Source organism: Mytilus californianus, unplaced genomic scaffold (genome assembly GCF_021869535.1).
Source record: "Mytilus californianus isolate M0D057914Y unplaced genomic scaffold, xbMytCali1.0.p SCAF_7, whole genome shotgun sequence".
Lineage (NCBI taxonomy): Eukaryota > Metazoa > Mollusca > Bivalvia > Mytilida > Mytilidae > Mytilus > Mytilus californianus.
This window is the reverse complement of record NW_026262723.1, coordinates 84,730,282-84,749,665: the sequence shown is the minus strand read 5'-3', so window position 1 is coordinate 84,749,665 and position 19,384 is coordinate 84,730,282. Positions and strand designations below refer to the sequence as shown.

The 19,384-nt window shown below is 33.7% G+C and overlaps 2 protein-coding genes across 2 annotated transcripts in view; both read left to right on the top strand.

Annotated features, from left to right (window-relative positions):
• LOC127707717 (RNA polymerase I-specific transcription initiation factor RRN3-like) overlaps positions 1 to 19,384 on the top strand; it is a 214,645-nt gene that overhangs the window by 55,341 nt on the left and 139,920 nt on the right. The window lies entirely within an intron of this gene.
• On the top strand, positions 9,174 to 12,532 carry LOC127709545 (fatty acyl-CoA hydrolase precursor, medium chain-like). Its single transcript, XM_052215150.1, has 2 exons — positions 9,174 to 10,690; positions 11,741 to 12,532. Exons 1-2 carry the CDS (start codon positions 9,174 to 9,176, stop codon positions 12,039 to 12,041), a joined length of 1,818 nt encoding a protein of 605 aa, XP_052071110.1. The 3' UTR covers positions 12,042 to 12,532.

The window sequence follows — 19,384 nt, the reverse complement described above, 5'->3', positions numbered from 1 at the left end:
GAAAATATCCATTGCATTTCAATCAGAGAACAATAAGTGTCCAAAATTCAATTAGTGTATGAAATTAGTTTTTACATCCTGATTATGAAATCCTTGGGTTTCAAAAATATTTCTTTATGATATAATGTATTCACCTTTAATAATAAATATATACCGCGAATTGGTATAGAGCGCGGCAGATTTTGATAGTGAAGAGGGTTGTAAAAGTCTTTCTCGTCGTACTTTTTTTGCGTTCGTAACGGTTAGTACGGTGAATGTCACTTGATTTTTTTTTTATTTATTTTTTGTCATTGAATTTCTTTAAATTGTATTTCAGTCAGTTACCATTTGCGTCAAATAGAGTAAAATAAAATAAATAACGTTACTAAAAACAAATATTATCGATAATCGTTATGTAGGTTACCCCATTCCAACTCACACTCACGGCTACATTTGTTTTAATAGCAGAGCTTACTCGGACGCGGCAAATTTATAAGTTTCATATCATTAAGATAGGATTCACAACACTCCAATGTAAATTTAGAAAGGGAAAGTCCATAAACACTGACAAAATCAACCAACGAATGAATGCAAAATGACTGTCAAATTCCTGACTTGGTGCATGCATTTCCGAAGAAAATGTTGGGTTAAACCTGGTTTATAACTAGCTAAATCTCCAACTTGTATGACAGTTGTTTACAGTTCCGTTACATTTACAAAATTGGGTGAGTAACTCAAACATATACAATAGGTTAATGTGACTATAATTGGGATCCAGCAGCCAAAAATCACAGACATATAACACAACTGTCTAAAAAATTCAAACATACATACACATAAATCTAACAAAGACGCCAACAAAAAAAGTTGTTGAAGTTGATAGTAAATTTGATAATGACTCCAACAAAAAAGATTTGTAGTTGATACTAGTAGTAAATTTGTCAAAGACGCCAACAAAAAAATGTTTGTAGTTGATAGTACATACAGTATATATCATACACTGTTTCGATAAAGTACAAATTAAGTAAATATAAATACAAGGGTAAACAAATGAAAACAACAAGTTGTAAAAACCTCTTGCTCTTAAGTTGGACCAGTGTGTAAACTGCCTATGCGATTCACACTTTTCCTTTAAGTTTCCTGTTCATAAAATCATCAAAAATGCTTGTGTTTTCGACCCGTATACACATAGATTGATATTCAAGATTTTACTTTTTGTTTTACCTTTCTGGAATCTTAGTTTTTTAAATATTTGGTTTTGTTTTACGAATATTAGTTTTGGTTTTTGGAATCATGATTTTAGATTTTGAATATTTAGTTTTGTTTTTGGAATATTTAGTTTGGTATTTAATGCTCTCCACCTTCGTAATTTATTTGACCATTTGTTTTGAATATTTTCAGGCGTTTATGATTTGATGATCTGGTGTGAAATAAATAATGTGAAATTAACCCTATCTCCTTGAGATGAAATCTGCTTTATGAAATTTCAAAGCGAATGGCAACTAAATCAAATAAATAAATGATGTTTTCCCGGACCAAAATATCAATCTGTACACATCCAACGGATTTAGTATAAAGAATGCATGAACAGTCTGATTACAGCATGCCTTTGTGCAGTTTCAAAATATAAGTATCGACAGGGTGTATAGTAGGACCATATTAAGTGCATTAAATAACAATTGTATTTACCTGTGCATTAAATAACAATAGTATTTATCTGCGCATTAAATAACAATATCAATGCCAGTACCGATAAAGACTATATTAAAAGATAAAAACACAGGATATAAACTGGTAACTTTTAAGAATAAGTTTTTTTCTAAGGATCAATAAGATTACGTGGATCGTGTATAAATTAATAAGCTATATCACCAACATCACCTTAAAAATAAGGATGTGATATCATGTTTGCTATAAAAAAAACTAGACAAAGTGAAGCCCCCTCACTCCGCTCTGAAGTAACTGTGTTATCACAAAGTCAATGTAGGACGACTTTCTTTGTGATATTATTGTGTCTGGGAGACACAAATGATGACCCGCAGATGCAAAGTGTTATTTTAAGATACACAAAGTTGAACATGGGAGCACATAGGCCTATGGTTCACTGTAGGAGGAGTTACCCGGAAACGCTATGCACCTCTTATGCAAGTATATACTCCAAAAATGACAAAGTTCAACTATCTCCCAAAAGAGCAAATATCAATAAAAATCAAAACCCTGACCACATGCACACCTTCAATATATGTACAAACAGCCAGCAAAGTGAAAACTTCCTAGCATTCAAACTGTAGGAGGAGTTATCTGGAATAGCAATATACCCATAATGGGACCGACGGACGGACAGGGGTTAAACAATATGCCCCCCCCCCCCCCCCTTCCAACTTTCAGTTGCGGAGGCATAACAATACGATTTTGTACGCCAGAGGCGCGTTTCATCTACAAAATACTCACCACTGGCGCTCGAATAAAAAAGTTGAAACGCCAAATAAAGTACGAAGTTGAAGAGCATTGCGGAACAAAATTTCGAAAGGTATTGCTAAATATGGATAAGGTAATTTATTCGTGGGGTAGTTTTGTAAACAGTCAATTTATAACTATGACCATATCAATGATAAAGGGAGGCGACAGATACCAGATAGACATTCAAACTCTTAAGTCGAAAATAAACTGACAACGCCATGGCTAAAATAGAAAAAGACAAACAGACAAACAATAGTACACAAAACACAACACAGATAACTAAATACAAAGCAACACGAACCCCATGCACTAAAAACTAGGGATGATCACAGGTGCTCCAGAAGGATAAGCAGATCCTGCTCCACATGTGGCACCCGTCGTGTTGCTTATGTTAGTTCAAACCCGGTAATAAGTATAATTTGGTAGGTCACATTCGTGAAAAGGGGTCAGGATTGTAGTTACGACATTAGAATCATATCCGCTATCATCTGTGAAACGGATATTCCATAACGGTCAACCAACTCGTGATGGCGTCCATAAAATTTACGAATGGATGATTTCAACTTCACCATTTGGAACTCTTGGTTTGATAGCTTCCTTGTGAGCAGCAACCCTCTAACATGGAAATCATGATAAGAAATATAAGCCCGGGAATATCTTATCAATTGGGAGATATATACTCCGTATAATTAATGTCAACACAGAAATGCTTAACTACTTGGCTGATGATACACTCGAGTTTCTACAGGTACATCAACATTTTCAAACAAAACTGATGTATCTATGAAAGAATTTAGTAAAGGTTTTAAATAATTTGTGTAAATGAAATCCCTGATTCAATAATTTATCAGTAACAAAAAGAATCTTAAATGTCACTATATAATACAATGTAAATACGGGCATGTAAATATACAATATTTATCAGTATTTTATGAGTCCAGTGAAAAATGCTTAATCATTAAAAATGCTGACGATGTAATTGGTCACGATGATGATGCTCTGTATGGACTGAAAAATAAACTATTAAGTATTATATAACAAGACATTTCTCAGACTGAGACTTCTTAAATATCTGGACGCTTTGCTCATATGAGAGGTTAAGATTATCAGATATCCGTAACTATTTTCAGAATTTCTCTTCGGTGTGTACATAACGTGCAATAAAAAAGAAGTGTACATTCTTATTGGTACCTTCATACTGACAAGATGGGTAAGAAATAAATTGGATTACAATATAAACAAGTCATGGTGAGACGAGGAGCATCTTAAACGAAGAAGAATAATAAATAAGGTTTCCTCGATACATAGTCTAAGTTCAAAGTACTAAGTTACGGTATTATTTTAAGTATTAGCCCTTTTTCATCGGCTCTTAAATTTGAGATGAAATATGCTAAATATGAAACGGTAAGAAAATGTCAATCTCATTCCACAGTCATATACGAAGTAGTCTATGGTATAACAGATTCTATTGAATATAAGCGAGAATATGCAGAAGGAACAATACAGTTTCTTAAAGGACACACAGCTGTTCACTATACATAAGGCGGAATAAGATTACAAAGATAATCCGGAGATTATTTATGCTGAATCTTATAAGACATTTGTAATTTCCATCTTTTCGATTTTTTGGCTAAATGTTTCACGCTCAACTGCTCATACTTCTTCTTTCACACTTCTAGTTTTTGTAGAAACAAGCAATTAGATAACTATTTTATAGTTCCCGACTGTAGACTTTCCAATTTGTAAGCATGTCGTATCCAACAATAGTAAAGGTTGCTTCAAATGCTGTCATATCTTATGTGTAGAGATAAAAGAAAAAAATAGTACCTATCAATGGATTAAGCAGGAGTAACGCAAAAAATGGTACCTATCACCAGATTAAGCAGGAGTAACAAGATGAATGTCATTTCAGTCAAACAAGAAGTGATTTACTTTCCAGAGCACTTGAGTTCACCTGCAGGTTTAAATAGATTTTCAACTGATTTTTATAGTTTGTTCTTTATAGTTTGTACTGTTACACCACTGTCCCAGGTTAGGTGGTAAGTTTGGCGACAACAAACTAGTTTAACCCACATTCTGTATGTGCATGTCCCAAGTCAGGTGCATGTAATTCAGTGGTTGTCGTTTGTTGTCGTATATCATATTCGTTTTTCGTTCATTGTTTTGTTCATAAATCAGGCCGCTAGTTTTCTCGTTTGAATCGTTTTACATTTGTCATTTCGAGGCCTTTTATGCTGACTATGCGGTGTGGATTTTGTTCATTGTTGAAGGCTGTACGGTGACATATAGTTAAAAACTTCTATGTCATTTGTTCTCTGGTGGAAAGTTGTCTCATTGGCAATCATAACACATCTCCTTATTTTTATATTCATACAGCTCAGTAGATGCAGTTTTCTGTGCAATATTTTGTTAACTTATTTTTATCTCGATTTTAGATCCTTGATTTATTTTATGGTTATTTTCTAATTTGATTTTTTCCAGCTCTTAAAGCCTTCCAACCCCTTTATCAAGTTCAATAACAACTACATATGTTGACCCACACGAGCATGGTAAACAATCAATAAATGCAAAACCACCTTTCAGAAAAAAACAAAAAGAATTGCAAATATGGATTTTTACGAGATATCATTGTTACTTCCTTCTTAAGTTGATTGATCAGTGTTGGCAGTGAATTTTTGTTTTTATGACAATTTGTAGAGATGCCATGTAAGCCTTTATAGTATTACTGTATAGTTCATTCGATTTTGACTTGTGACTATCATCCCCATATCTTCATTTCTATGTCCTAATTCGTCACATTATCTTTTATTATCAGCGATCATAGTTGTATCACTAAAGCAATTAGTCACTGACAGTAGGTAAGTGTATTTTGCTAACTTAAACATTATCCCGAAAAATATTCAAATGCAAATATCGAATCTGTTGTTAATAAAATCAAAATCCTATAGTTTACCAGTTTGAGAATAAATTACTTCACAGATTATAAGAAGTAAACTCCGATAAAGAAAATGAAAGCTAAATGGAGAAATGTAACAATATTTTTCAAAATATTGACGGGCTTTTTGATCCATTGCCTTCATAGATCTGCATGAAAATATGTATAAAATGTTTGCGAAGAACACAGTTTTAAAATGAGTACATACTTATAAGCTCTGTCGGTCATTTACAGAGTTTTACTCAATTATATTTCATAACATGCAAGGTGACATGGACATATATATGTCCGCTTGGGACTCGGCCGGAGGAGGACATATATGTCCGCTTGGGACTCGGAGGGTTAAGACTGTTTTATGCAACCAAATGTTTAAGCTTCCAGACATTTTGGACTCATGTAGCTGAAACACACGCTTTGTGTATATATAAATATAATTCGTCTATATTACAATGGACGCACGGAAAACGAATATGTCAACTGCAAATTACGTCCTATCATTGCTGAATGTAAGAAACAATTCCAAATGGTTGTTTCCTAAAATTCTCTTTTCTGTAATTTTTTACCATGTTTTCTTGATCCAACAAATCAATGGTATAAAGTCTTAAGTTCCTTATTTTTAAATAGTAAAACATGATTGTTATAAAATTTGTTGTATGTTTTATGTTATTAGTATTTGGTTGCGAGCTGTCTTATTCGTGCTGATTATAATTTTGTTGTATGTTTTATGTTATTAGTATTTGGTTGCGAGCTGTCTTATTCGTTCTGATTATAATTATTATTATCCTAGTATTACCTATACTTCATAGATATAAGAAGATGTGGTATGAGTGCCAATGAGACAACATAACTAAATATAACTAAAACACAAATGTAAATTTGCCGACAGCCCGACGAACGGACCACACCTTTAATTAACAAATACGTATATAAATAGAAAATCAGAAAATCAAGTTTAATTGCAATTAGCAATTATAAAAAGGAGCTTACTATGTTGAACGACGGCTAGAAAGTGAAGCGCTTGAAAAACACCAAATATATAGTAATACAAAATTCGACTTCCTGATTGGTCAATTTTGTTATGCCTTATGAATATTTATGAAAACGTAACGACAATACGATATTTTCCCGCTTTACTATACGAACCGCGGGAAAATACTATCATTGTTATTATTTCATCAAGATACAACTAGATCTACATGGAAATGCACACATAGTTGTTATTGGCTTTATTCTAGCTTTCAGTAACTGCGGATACTCTTAGATTGGTTCTTAGTGTTTATGTTAGTTTTATTTATTCTTCGTGCCGATCTGGTGAGTCATGCCATTTCCAACGAGTTTTTAAAGTTAGCTATTCCGTTGTGCTGTTACATCGCTGTCCCAGTTTAGGGACGGATTAAGCACTCACAAACATGTGCACCATCCACCATGTGCACATTCTGTATGTCAAAAGTCAGAATAAAAATAAGAAGATGTGGTTTAATTGCCAATGAAACAACTTTCCACCAGAGACCAAATGACGTTGAATCAATTATATATCAGCATAGTACAGTCTTCAACATTAAACAAAATTCATGCAAGCTATAAAAGGCCCCTACATGATTCAAACGAGAAAACTAAAGGCTGAATTTATGTACAGAACAATACACGAAAAAAACCCAAATACGATATACTACATACAACAACCACTGAATTACAGGCTACTGACTTGGGACAGGTACATATAGAATGTTGCGGGAAAACTTGTGACATGTTTGCGGGTGCACAACCCTCTAGAACATGGGACAATGGTGTAACAGCACAAAATAATACAAAACTCATAAATCAGTTTGAAAAGGCTTGAGTCATTATTAGCACACAAAAAACAACTTATAAAAATATTTTAGACAAAAAGCACCGAGTACTCGTATTTTCTTAAAGCTAGTTCAAAGCCAATAACAACTAGATTAAAAAAACATGTCTCCAAGACTAAAATATCAATTAGTACACAGTCAATGGATTTAGTGTTTAAAAGACGTCAAATTTAAGTATCGACAGACTGTAGGACCGTTAATGATCATATAGATGTAGAGCAATACTATATAGTTATGCTTTAATTATATGTATTCAGTAGCCTGTAATTCTGTGGTTATCGTTGTCGTTGTATATTAATTTTTTTGTTTTGTTTTTGTTTACTGATTTGCACATAAATAGGGCAGGTGCGGATCCAGGATTTTGATATATATGTAGCTCCATACAAAAAGAGCGGGCCCAATGCAATATGTAAGAAGAAAAGTACATGGCAGCAATCCTTAAACAATGTTTACGTATTGATGAAAACATTTGAAAACTATGTATAAAGTTGAAAAAAATATTGAATACTTCTGAAAAGTCCGAAATTAAGCATTATTCATATTATATATAAAAATAACAGGGATGTAGTATAAATGCCAATGAAACAACTCTCTACGAAAAACCAAATGATGTAGAAAGTACTATAGGTCACCGTACGGCCTTCAACAATGAACAAAACTCATAACGCAAAGTAAGCTATAAATGGTCCCAAAATCACAAATGTATCTCTATCAATTCAAACGAAAAAACTAACGACTTGATTCATGTACAAAACAATGAACGAAAAACAAAAAATATATACAGACAGCAACAGACTTACGCTTAATAATAACTGGAATATCGTCTTTTTGATATACCCTCCGCGCAGTAATTAGTTCTTTGATATGGGCGTGATTCAAATGACACATGTACATTTTGTATTCAAATTTACAATTTAAAAAAACTATGCAACTATAAAATCATAAAAATATGGCACCAAAGCAAAGTGTTACTTGTCTGTTTAGGACCTTCTGCCTTCAATGGTCTCCAACGTTTTAAGTTTAACTTTCCAAATGTTGGTTTCGAGGGTATATAATGAAAGTGACCCAAATTTTGGTTTCAAATGTATGATCTAATGAAGGTGACCTAAATTTTGGTTTTGAGAGTACCTAATGAAGATGACCCAAATGTTTGTTTCGAGAGTACCTAATGAAGGTGACCCAATTTTTGTTTCGAGAGTACCTAATGAAGGTGGCCCAAATGTTGATTTCGAGAGTACTTAATGAAGTTGACCAAAATGTTGGTTTCGAGAGTAAATAATGAAGGCGACTCAAATCCCAAATTTAGGTTTCGAGAGTACCTTATGAAGGTGACCCAAATGTTGGTTTCGAGAGTACTTAATGACGGTGGTCCAAATGTTGGTTTCGAGAGTACCCAATGAAGGTGACCGAAATGTTGGTGTTAAAGGTACCTAGTGAAGGTGACCAAAATGTTGATATCAAGAGAACATAATGAAGGTGAACCAAATTTAGGTTTCGGGAGTACCTTATGAAGGTGACCAACATGTTTGTTTCGAGAGTGCCTAACAAACGTGACCCAAATTTTGGTTTCGAAAGTTCTTAAGGAAGTTGACCGAAATGTTGGTTACAAAGGTACCTAATTAAGGTGACACAAAAGTTGGTTTCGAGAGAATTTAATGAAGATGGCCCAAAAGTTTGTTTCGAGAGTACATAATGAAGGTGACCCAAATTTAGATTTCGAGAAAGATATAAAAATAGATATTAAAAAAACTTTTAAAAAAGACGATAAAAACTTCATAGAAGCACAATTGCCCTCGTAGATTTAAAGGAAATGACCATTGATCCTGATTGACACAAGCGGCCATAAAACTGATGCTGATGATTGAACAACAAACATATTTTTCACTAATAAAGAGACGCTATAATCCTTTATATTTTAAATTATTTGTATTTCAGAAATAAAAATCAGTATGCTGCAGTTACTCATTTTTGTTCTGTCTGTGTCGCTTGCAGTTTGTCAGAACACGATTACCGTAGATACCCCAATAGGAAAAATAACTGGCTTGCAACAGTTTAAGGTTATTGGTCCTCAAAACTACACTTACAATGAATTCAGGCGTATTCCATTTGCAAAACCACCGGTGGGAGATCTAAGATTTCAAAAACCTGTTGCGTTTGGTTCCTGGAATCAAACATTGAATGCTACATATTTTGGAAGTGCTTGTATTCAGGGACAACCTTCCAAAATAGTTAGTGAATTCATTCCTAACAATACCATATCAGAAGATTGTTTATTTCTTAACATCTACGTCCCAACCAGTAAATCCTCGTCCGCTGCCAAAAAGGCTGTAATGATTTGGATTCATGGAGGATCGTATATTTCTGGCACAGGAATGTTATATAATGGTGCATACATGGCATCAGTTGGTGACGTAATCATAGTCACCGTGAATTACCGTCTTGGTGTATTTGGATTTCTAAGTACCGGGAACGAAAATGCTGTCGGAAATTATGGACTTTGGGACCAGAAAATGGCTATTGAATGGGTTAAAGACAACATAGAAGCGTTTGGAGGAGATACCAGTAACATAACTATATTTGGAGAATCGGCCGGCGGTTTTAGTGTCTCTTTGCACAGCTTGATTCCACAGAATAAAGGTTTATTTAACCGCGTGATTGCACAAAGCGGAGTCTCCACTTCCTTTGTCGCAACCGAATATAATATAACATATTACACAACAAGGATTATAAACGTTTTAAAGTGTACGTCTGCCCAGCAGTCTCAAGAAATAAAATGTCTGAAAAATAAATCGGCCTTTGATATCCAAAATGCATATAATTACCTGTACAATTTACCAATTAAAGACCCTCACGATTTTCTCGTGTTTGCGCCAAGGGTAGATCGAGATTTGTTAATGGACCACCCAAAATTACTTCTGAAGAACCGGTCATCCGAAGCCTACAATTTTTTCCGTTCTCTAGACATGATTATTGGTAACGTTAATTCTGAAGGCTCCTTACTTCTGGGTAATCCGTTGACAAGATTACAGACAGCATATCGATTTAACATAGATCTCGGTATTCCTCGGTCTGTATTGTGTGACCACTTAGCAACAACAATGGCTTTGGACGACTACAACAACAACACTAAAATTGCACCTGCTGTTTGTCAAAAATATGGTTATTCCTTAGGACTTTACCACAGTATGAACAGCATTTATTATTATGGGGATATTTATTTCTACAGTAAAACGGTTGAAACGTTAAATTTTCATTCTGAAGGAACTCCATCATCAAAGACATTTCAATATTTAAGTGCCAAAAGAACTATCCTCAGCAAAAGAGTACCATTGTGGTTTGAAGGAGCAAGTCATGCATCAGAAATACCATTACTCTTTCCATTTTATAATTTCCTGTCAAACAAATCTGAAGATTTAACATTAAGCTTAATTGTGATGAAATACTGGACCAACTTTGCAAAATACGGGTAGGTATAAATCTTTAGAAAGAAGACAATTTGGTATCAGAATAAACCAAAATCTTTGTTTTGCAGATCAAGTTAAAATAAAATACATCCTTCTTGTATAAATTTTAGCGTATTTGAATATACAAAAAGAAAAGTACAAATTTTCCATTTAAGGACACATAATCTAATTTAGTGGGTTTTAATCTTTTAATTGAAACTCGAGATTTCAATATATGGGGGTGGGGGTCTTTTTGATGACGTCCCAACTACCCAATGATCGTCAAATACCTGGGTTTTTTTTATTCTGCATTACCACCTTTAAAAAAGATGTTAAATGGAAATCTTGAATTAAAAAATCAGATTTCAGTGAGAAATTAGTTCGAATATGGCAATCAAAGCACCTTGCCCTTTGAATAAACTGGTCCGCCATTCCATCTAAAGCTTCGCACCGAAGTGTAGCGATAAGTGAACACAACAGGGGTCCAGTTTAGCCCTTTGAGTTGGCACTGGAAAATGAGATTAAGTTAAATATGTCTACAACTGAAATTCTCCCTTTAACATGTGTGTAGAAGATATATGTTTTAATGTAAACAGGGTTTATTGTATACCACACTACACATTTTTTATTCATTTTCTTAACTGATCATGAAATCAGGCGTCTTTTTGTTGATTTACATTCAATAAGTTTAGATGCTGTTGAGTAACACTCCAGCACAAGATATATGAAGTCTTGTGATGTTAGAGATATGAAATATTTCACTTAATGAAAGAATGTTCTAGTACTCATCTCCACCCCGACCCTCTAAAGATAAAGTATTCATTTGAGAGGTTTTTACATATTTTTTTTTATTCTTATTTTTTTCCCATTACACTCTTACTTATGCATGTCAGTTATAAGTTGTTTTGTTTGCTGACAAAAATTTCATGCAGCAATGGAAATTCTAAACGAAAATACGCAATTATATTTTCGAGTGCAGTTCAAGAAATATAATAAAAAGTATTCATGCCAATAGCAATAAATTTTAACGCAACCTTAGAGTGTCAATAACCGTTTTATCTTCTTTTTTTCAGAGATCCGAATGACGAAAAACTTCCAAGCTGGTCGCAATATACACAAAGTAACAAAGCTTATCAGATTTTGGATGTTACCATATCATCTGACAAAGACATGTACAAAGACCGGGTTGATTTCTGGCTCATAGACATTCCTAAACTTATTAACTCAACAGCTGATGAGTCTTCTTTTACTACAAAAAGAAAAAGTGTAACTCAAATGCACCAAGCGTATCATAGCTTAACAGGTCAACTTCTCATTAAGAATAAATACCCGAAAACGGAAATGTCATTACAAGGAAACACTATAAAATGGTGAATTATTAAAACGTATTATATTTTAGACAGAAAAAAAAAATAAATATAGCACAAATGAACAGTATTTTTTTTAATTGAAAAAAAATTATCAAATTGACAAAGTTCTCCGTCTAATTGTCAGTTGTGGACTGGATTTGTTACGAACTTATTGCTTGGGTCCGTTTATCATAGATAAAATGACTTACATATAAAATTTTAAAACGTATATTGTAGCACAAAAAAAATGTATTAAATGTAAAGAAAAGAAAAATGTTTGGATTTATACCGTAAGTAAGTATCAAATATAAGAAAAAAAAACCCCAAAAGTTTGTTTAAGTATGACTTTATGGTTTATTGAAAACAACATATCTAGGCCTATATGTAATATCAATGAATATTCATTTGGTACTTTCTTATTCATTCTGGTATTTAACCTTTTTGGTAATTAGCTATACTTGTAAAACCGGATGTTGTTAGCTGTCTGCAGATGTACAATAAATGTGATACTTTCAATGGTGTTGTCAATTTGGTTAAGGATGTTCGCTACTCTGTTTAAAAATAACAAGCTTTTTATAAGACTGTTATAAAATGATAGTATATACATAAAGGAACTAAAAAAGCAGAAAAAAATGAAGGGTCCGTGTGCTTGTTTTCGAGATACAAGCCATTGAAAATTTGGCGGGAAATGTTTCTCTCTAGATTTTTCATGTATTTAACATTGACCGTTTTTTCTTTCAAATACTGAGAAAAAATAACAAGGATTGCATAAAATCTTCAAAAATGGCTTTTTAAACACTATATAATAAAATTAAAAACCAAGGTCTTTCCACAGCAATTTTTAAATTTATTGAAAAGAAGCTAGTTCGTGTTTACTCAAAGTTAGAATTGGCATCTTATCATCAGTTTCTTCATACTGATGCGATAAATAAGTGGTTTCTATATACTTCTGAGTGAAATAAGGGAGATAATTAGCTACTTCCGGTGAAGTAAATGTCACTTTCGGTCTCATATAATAGTTTCTTTCACACTGATTCCAAAAATATATAATTTCTATATACTTTTGCTTGTAAACCAGGAGATAATTGACCACTTCCGGTTTATCGAAAGTCATTTCTAGTCTTCAGTGATAAGTTAATGTATTAAAATTACAAAATATATGGATTCCGAGTACTTTTTCATGAAGAAAGTGCAAGAATGGCTACTTCCGGTTTTCTCAAGGTCACTTCCGGTTGTCATTTTTCAAGGTCATATGGCTTTATAATGAACCAAGTTGAAGTAATAATCAATTAACCTTGTAATTGGACATTTCAGGGGCACTTACTCCAATAAGATGCCATTAGATTGTTTCAGACCAAATGTAACATATCTTCATTACAATAAAGCAAACATTTTGCACTTGCTGTTTCATATATATCTTTAAAAGTGTTTGAGAAAATGCAAAAACAAGGAAAAATCAAAATTGAGAACTTGACCTTGACCTCATTTTCTAAGTTAGGACCTAGGGACCTCAAATAAAAAGATTCCAGGGTTATACGGTTAACGGTTTATGAGTTAAAAAAACATACCGACAAATTTATTTGGTAAAGGTAGATAACTCCTTTAAAATGTCATCAAATCGCTTCGATTTAAATTAGCCAAAAATTTCTGACGATGTAACGAACAATTTAGAAAAAGAATTTTGTCGATATCTTTTTTTGTTACAAAGGAGATGCACACACTTGATAAACAGTGAATAGGGAAATAACTCTTACAAAGAAAATTGTTCGGCTAAGAATGGGTGAAAATAAAAAAAAGCGCATAAACTGTATGATACTATATAAGAAATATCTTAGCGACATATTGCGAAACCTAAATTTTACGCGATAACAAAATTTGGTGGAAGAAAAAAATAATAATCAGAACAAATACAATAGGTCTTTCCACAGAAAAGTGGAAAGACCTAATTATCAAAAGAAAAGTGAAGGTTAGCGGGCAAAATTTTTATTGGCACTAACATGGATAAAACTAGAGGATTCCGAATATCGTCCAATTATTTTGTATCAATGGTTCTGATTGGATGACAATAAGCGTAAAATTCGCCATCTCCCTGTCTGTAACTAAGGAAGCCGACATTTTAAATTCCGAAATGTATTGACATGTAATTTCTCCAATAATAAGCAAAAAAACTCACATTTTGCACTTAGAAATCTTCTTTTTATCAAATTTTATTACATTTTGAAGCGGACAAGAATCCAGAAAACGCCCGGTGTTTACGTTTGATGCCGGAAGCATACTTATGACGTCACCTAGTTTAGGCGCCAAAGAAGATAACATTATTTCGCGGGATTTTCGTTTAATAAAAATTTACACTAAAATAATGACTAAAATTGAATGATTTGTTTATTTTGCATTAGAATAGAGATACGCGTCGCCAGGTAAACTAAATTTGCGACAGTAAAACTACCGATGGACGTCCGCAAAGCTTCAAAAACAATACAGTTATCTCTAAATTTACATGACCATCAACAATCAATACACTACAATTTGGCGACGAGGATAACAAGAGATGGCAGAAGCACGTCCAATATTGCCTGACATTTTTTGACGTTGGAAATGACATTAATTCGTTGGGACAAATATGGACACGCTGGCTACATTTTTTTAATTTGTACGCAACAGGTAAAGGAGTTGTCGAGGCACAACTGAAGAAATCATTATTGTTGCACAGTGCTGGAATGGAAGTACAAGATGTGTATTATACACTGGTAGAACGAGAACCAGGTGAAGAGGAAACGGTGTACGATGTAACTGTAGAAATTTTGAACAATCACTTTACAAAGGAACCAATTTCGGGCAATGGAACAAAAACCCCAAGAAAAGATTGAACAATTTATAACTAGGTTACGACAGAAAGCAGTTTACTGCAATTTTGCTAATGTAGACGAGAGTATTTGCGACCAAGTAATAGACAAATGTAGTTCAAAGAGGTTGAAAAGAAAATTATTAGAAAGACACAATGTTATCTTACAGCAATTGCGTGAAACTGCAGAGTGAATGGAAGCTGCAGAGAAACAGGCAACTCCAATAGAGCAACCCATAGAATCCGTCAACAAAGTTACAAGTAAGAAACATTAACAAAATGACACAGAGTTTAAACCTCTGGAATCAATATCATGCTATGCATGTGGATTTTCTGGACATTATAAACCAGATCCTAAATGCCAAGATAAAGAAAAGAAATGCAGAAAATGCAAACACGAAGGACATTTTGAAAAATGTTGCAAGACAAAATCTTCAAAGACTCATTATTCAAGAAAAACAAATGTGCGACATGTTGAGTCTGCAGATGATGCATGAAATGAACCAGAATTCGAAAACGAAGATTATACATTTACCATACATGGGAATCAAGGAAAGGTCAGCAAATTTACAGTTAATGTTGGAGGTATAGATGTTCCAGTAGTGATTGATTCAGGTGCAACTGTAAACATTAAAGATACGACACTTTGGACACAAGACGTCAATAGAACTTGGTGTGTTGAAAATTGAGACAAATGTTAGCACAGTGACTGATAGTGTAGTGAAAACTACCTATGTCAGTAAATTTCCAAAGGTATTTACAGGTGTGGGAAAATTAGGAGACTTTCAATTGAAAATCCCTGTAGAAGAAAGCATTCAACCTGTTATTCAGCCATTACGCCGTATACCGTATCATTTACGAGGAAAGTTAGAAAAAAAAACTGAATGATCTTTTGGATTAGGACATTATAGAGGAAGTAAATGGACCAAGTCAGTGGACATCGCCAATTGTGGTTGTACCAAAGAAGAATGGCGATATGCGAATATACGTTGACATGTGGCGCGCAAATCAAGCAGTCATGCGAGAAAGGTACCCGATAACAACTGTGGATGAGGTAATTCAAGATTTGAATCAAAGTAAAGTCTTCACAAAGTTAGATATTAAATTTGCGTACCATCAAATTGGACTGACAATAGATTCAAGAAAGATAACTGCCTTCATGACACATAAAGGAATATACCGATATAAAAGACTTATGTTTGGAATAAACTGCACCCCGGGGATGTATAACAAAGTGATGAGTCAAGTATTTCAAGGACTTGAAGGATACGAAACATTTTTGATGATGTTGTTGTTTATGGCTTTACTTCTAATGAGCATAATGAGAGAAGCAATGATGTTCTTCAACGACTAGAAGAAAAGGACTGACACTTAATATTGACATGTGCAAATTCAATATGACAAACATTGAATTTATGGGTCATATGTTATAAGAACATGGAAATTCTCAGTCTAAAGTTGAAGCAATAGTAAATGCTAGAAGACCAGAATCAGTTTCTGAGATAAGGAGTTTTCTTAGTTTGTTAATTTCGTTGGTCGTTTCATACCAAATGTAGCAACTGTAGCAGAACCACTACACCGCTTACTTCACAAAGACACAAAATTTCACTGGGGACCAGAACAAGAAGATTCGTTTAAAAAGTTAATGAAGAGTCTAGTGGATGCGTCTAATTTAAGCTATTTCAACTTGAATGCAAAAACTCAAGTTATTGCATATGCCAGCCCTGTAGGCTTAGATATCGTTCTAGTACAGAAACAAAATGATGAATACAAAGTTATATGCTATGCAAGCCGAAGTCTCACAACCACAGAAAGGAAGTATTCACAAACCGAAAAGGAGGCGTTAGGATTGGTATGGGCCTGTGAAAGGTTCCATATGTATTTACTCGGGCATGATTTCGAGTTGCTAACTGATCATCGTCCGTTGGAATTCACATTCTCTCCTAAGTCTAAACCGTGTGCTCGAGTTTAAAGGTGGGTGTTTAGAATGCAACCTTTCAAATATATTGTAAAATATATTCCAGGATCACAGAATATTGCAGATTCTTTATCACGGTTGTTAGTGGTACCGAAAAATGGATCAAATGAAGGAGAAATAAATCAAACCGAGGAGTATTTACTTTTTGTTGCAAATGAATGTACGCCAAACGCTGTAAAGATTGAAGATGTGGATACATTGTCGCTTAATGACAAAGAATTAGAAAACATTACTATTGTTTGTTAAATGGAAGGTGGCATGAATTGCTAAACAAACAATATTTGACAGTGAAACAGGAACTTAGTGCTATAGGTCATAGTGTTCTTCGTGGAACAAGACTTGTTATACCGACTGAATTGAGGAATAAAATTCTGAAGCTAGGACACGAGGGACATCCAGGAATTGTTTTGATGAAACAAAGACTAAGATCAAAAGGTTGGTGGCCAATCATGGACAAGCTTATTGAAGAATATTGTAAGTTTTGTTATGGGCGCCAGCTTGTTGAAAACCCAGAGAAACCAGTACCGATGATTCGAACTTCTCTTCCGTCTAAACCGTGGGAACAGATATCAACAGATTTTCTAGGACCGTTACCGTCTGGAGAATATATATTTACCGTTCTCGATTACTATTCAAGATGGTTGGAAGTGACAATTATGAGTAAAAGTACAAGTGCAGACCGAGTAGTGGATGCTCTGGACAAAATGTTTACAAAAAAGTACATGGTTTGCCTATTACGATCGCAACTGACAATGACAGTTCATCAGTGACACATTTAAACACTTATTGGACCAAAATGGTATCATGCACAGGAGAATAACACCCTTATGGCCAGCTGCCAACGGGGAAATAGAACGTCAGAACCGTTCATTGTTGAAGCGCATGCGTATTGCGAATGCTGAGAAAAAGAACTTGAGTACTGAAATACAAACTTATTTGAAAATGTACAGGTCTACACCTCATTGTACTACAGGAGTAAGCCAAGCTGAATTGTTATTTGATATTTGTAACATTTAAAGTGAGGAAAACATGCCCAATACAGTGCCTTGATCTGCGTCGCGCTGTAATATTTTCAAGAACAGCCTGCTATAAAGATTGAAAAATTCTCTGCAATACTTAGATCTATATATAACTTTGCCTTCATTTGGAAGACAAGTAAATCAAAATGAATTTTTACTTCAAAATGTAACTGACCAACGACCAAGATTCTAAAGAAAAAAACAACATATTTTAATTTAGCTCCAAATGCAAAGTTTGAATAATGTTCAGGGGGCAGGAGGATTTGTTTTGGATGGGTTTTTTATTTTTGTGGAAGAAAGAAAGAAAGAATGTATAAACAGGTGTCGTATCCCCATACGTAAAAATCAAATTCGAACAATTCTTAATATTACAAAAAAGAAAACATATGACCAGGGATACATGATGAGGAGAGGCCTAGGTCCATACGACCTTAACCGAAACACCTTTTGTATAATAAGGAACACAGACTCAGCTCTATGATTCTTTTCTAAGAATACACAGTTTTTACACACACTATTTAAATTACAAGCACGTATGAATTTCTTTAAAAGTACAAAAATAAATGCTGAAAAAAGTATTCCATAACAAAACAATATTATCATACATTGAGTAAAACAATTCTAGATAAGTAAACTCTAGATACATGTAAATAGAAAATGGAATTTATTACAAAGGATTATAATAAGATATACTGGATTGGTCCTAGACCCGACTGATTGTAATATATTCGATTAGATGAAATACATTATGTACCATTGAATTCATATTAATCAACATCCTCTGACAGTGAATCTTCTGAATTCAAAACTGCATTTGTTGCATACGTACAAAAACAATATAGGTTAAAATGTGAAAACGTATTAAAGTGAGGTAAATGTTGATGAGACAATATACCTCAAGTGAAATAAAACCCATTTTCAGACATTTCATAAACATTAATATTTACATATGGTGTAGTATATATATCAATAAAAGATTTGGGAAGTTTTTCCCGAAAAAAAAAATGAATAAAGACGAATTTTGGTAGAATCTGGTGTCATCTCATACTTTAAAACATGCATTTATAAAATGGCTTAAAAGACCTGCCGAGTTATTCATTTTCAATACATTGTAGGTCAGGTTATTTATTTTCAATCTACCACAGAACAAACCATTCATTTTTGTTATTATCAAGGCTGAGTTATTTATTTTCAAAATCCTCCCCCCCCCCCAGAATATCAAATGGTCGTCCCCTTACTGTGCAAAGTTTGAGTTATGTCGAAGATAAAATCATTGGAGTTACACATGACATATTATATGTGCATCCTATGGCAAGCCGTTCTCGTCAAAACTATGTTTAAACCATTTTTGAAAAATTTACACACTGAGAATTATAAAAAAAACACACTGAGAATTAAAAATTTCACACTGAGACTTCATAAAAACGCACTAAGATTACAAAAAATGAAAAACACACACTGAGAATTGAAAATTACACACTGAGAATTGAAAACTACACACTGAGAATTGAAAATTACACAATGAGATT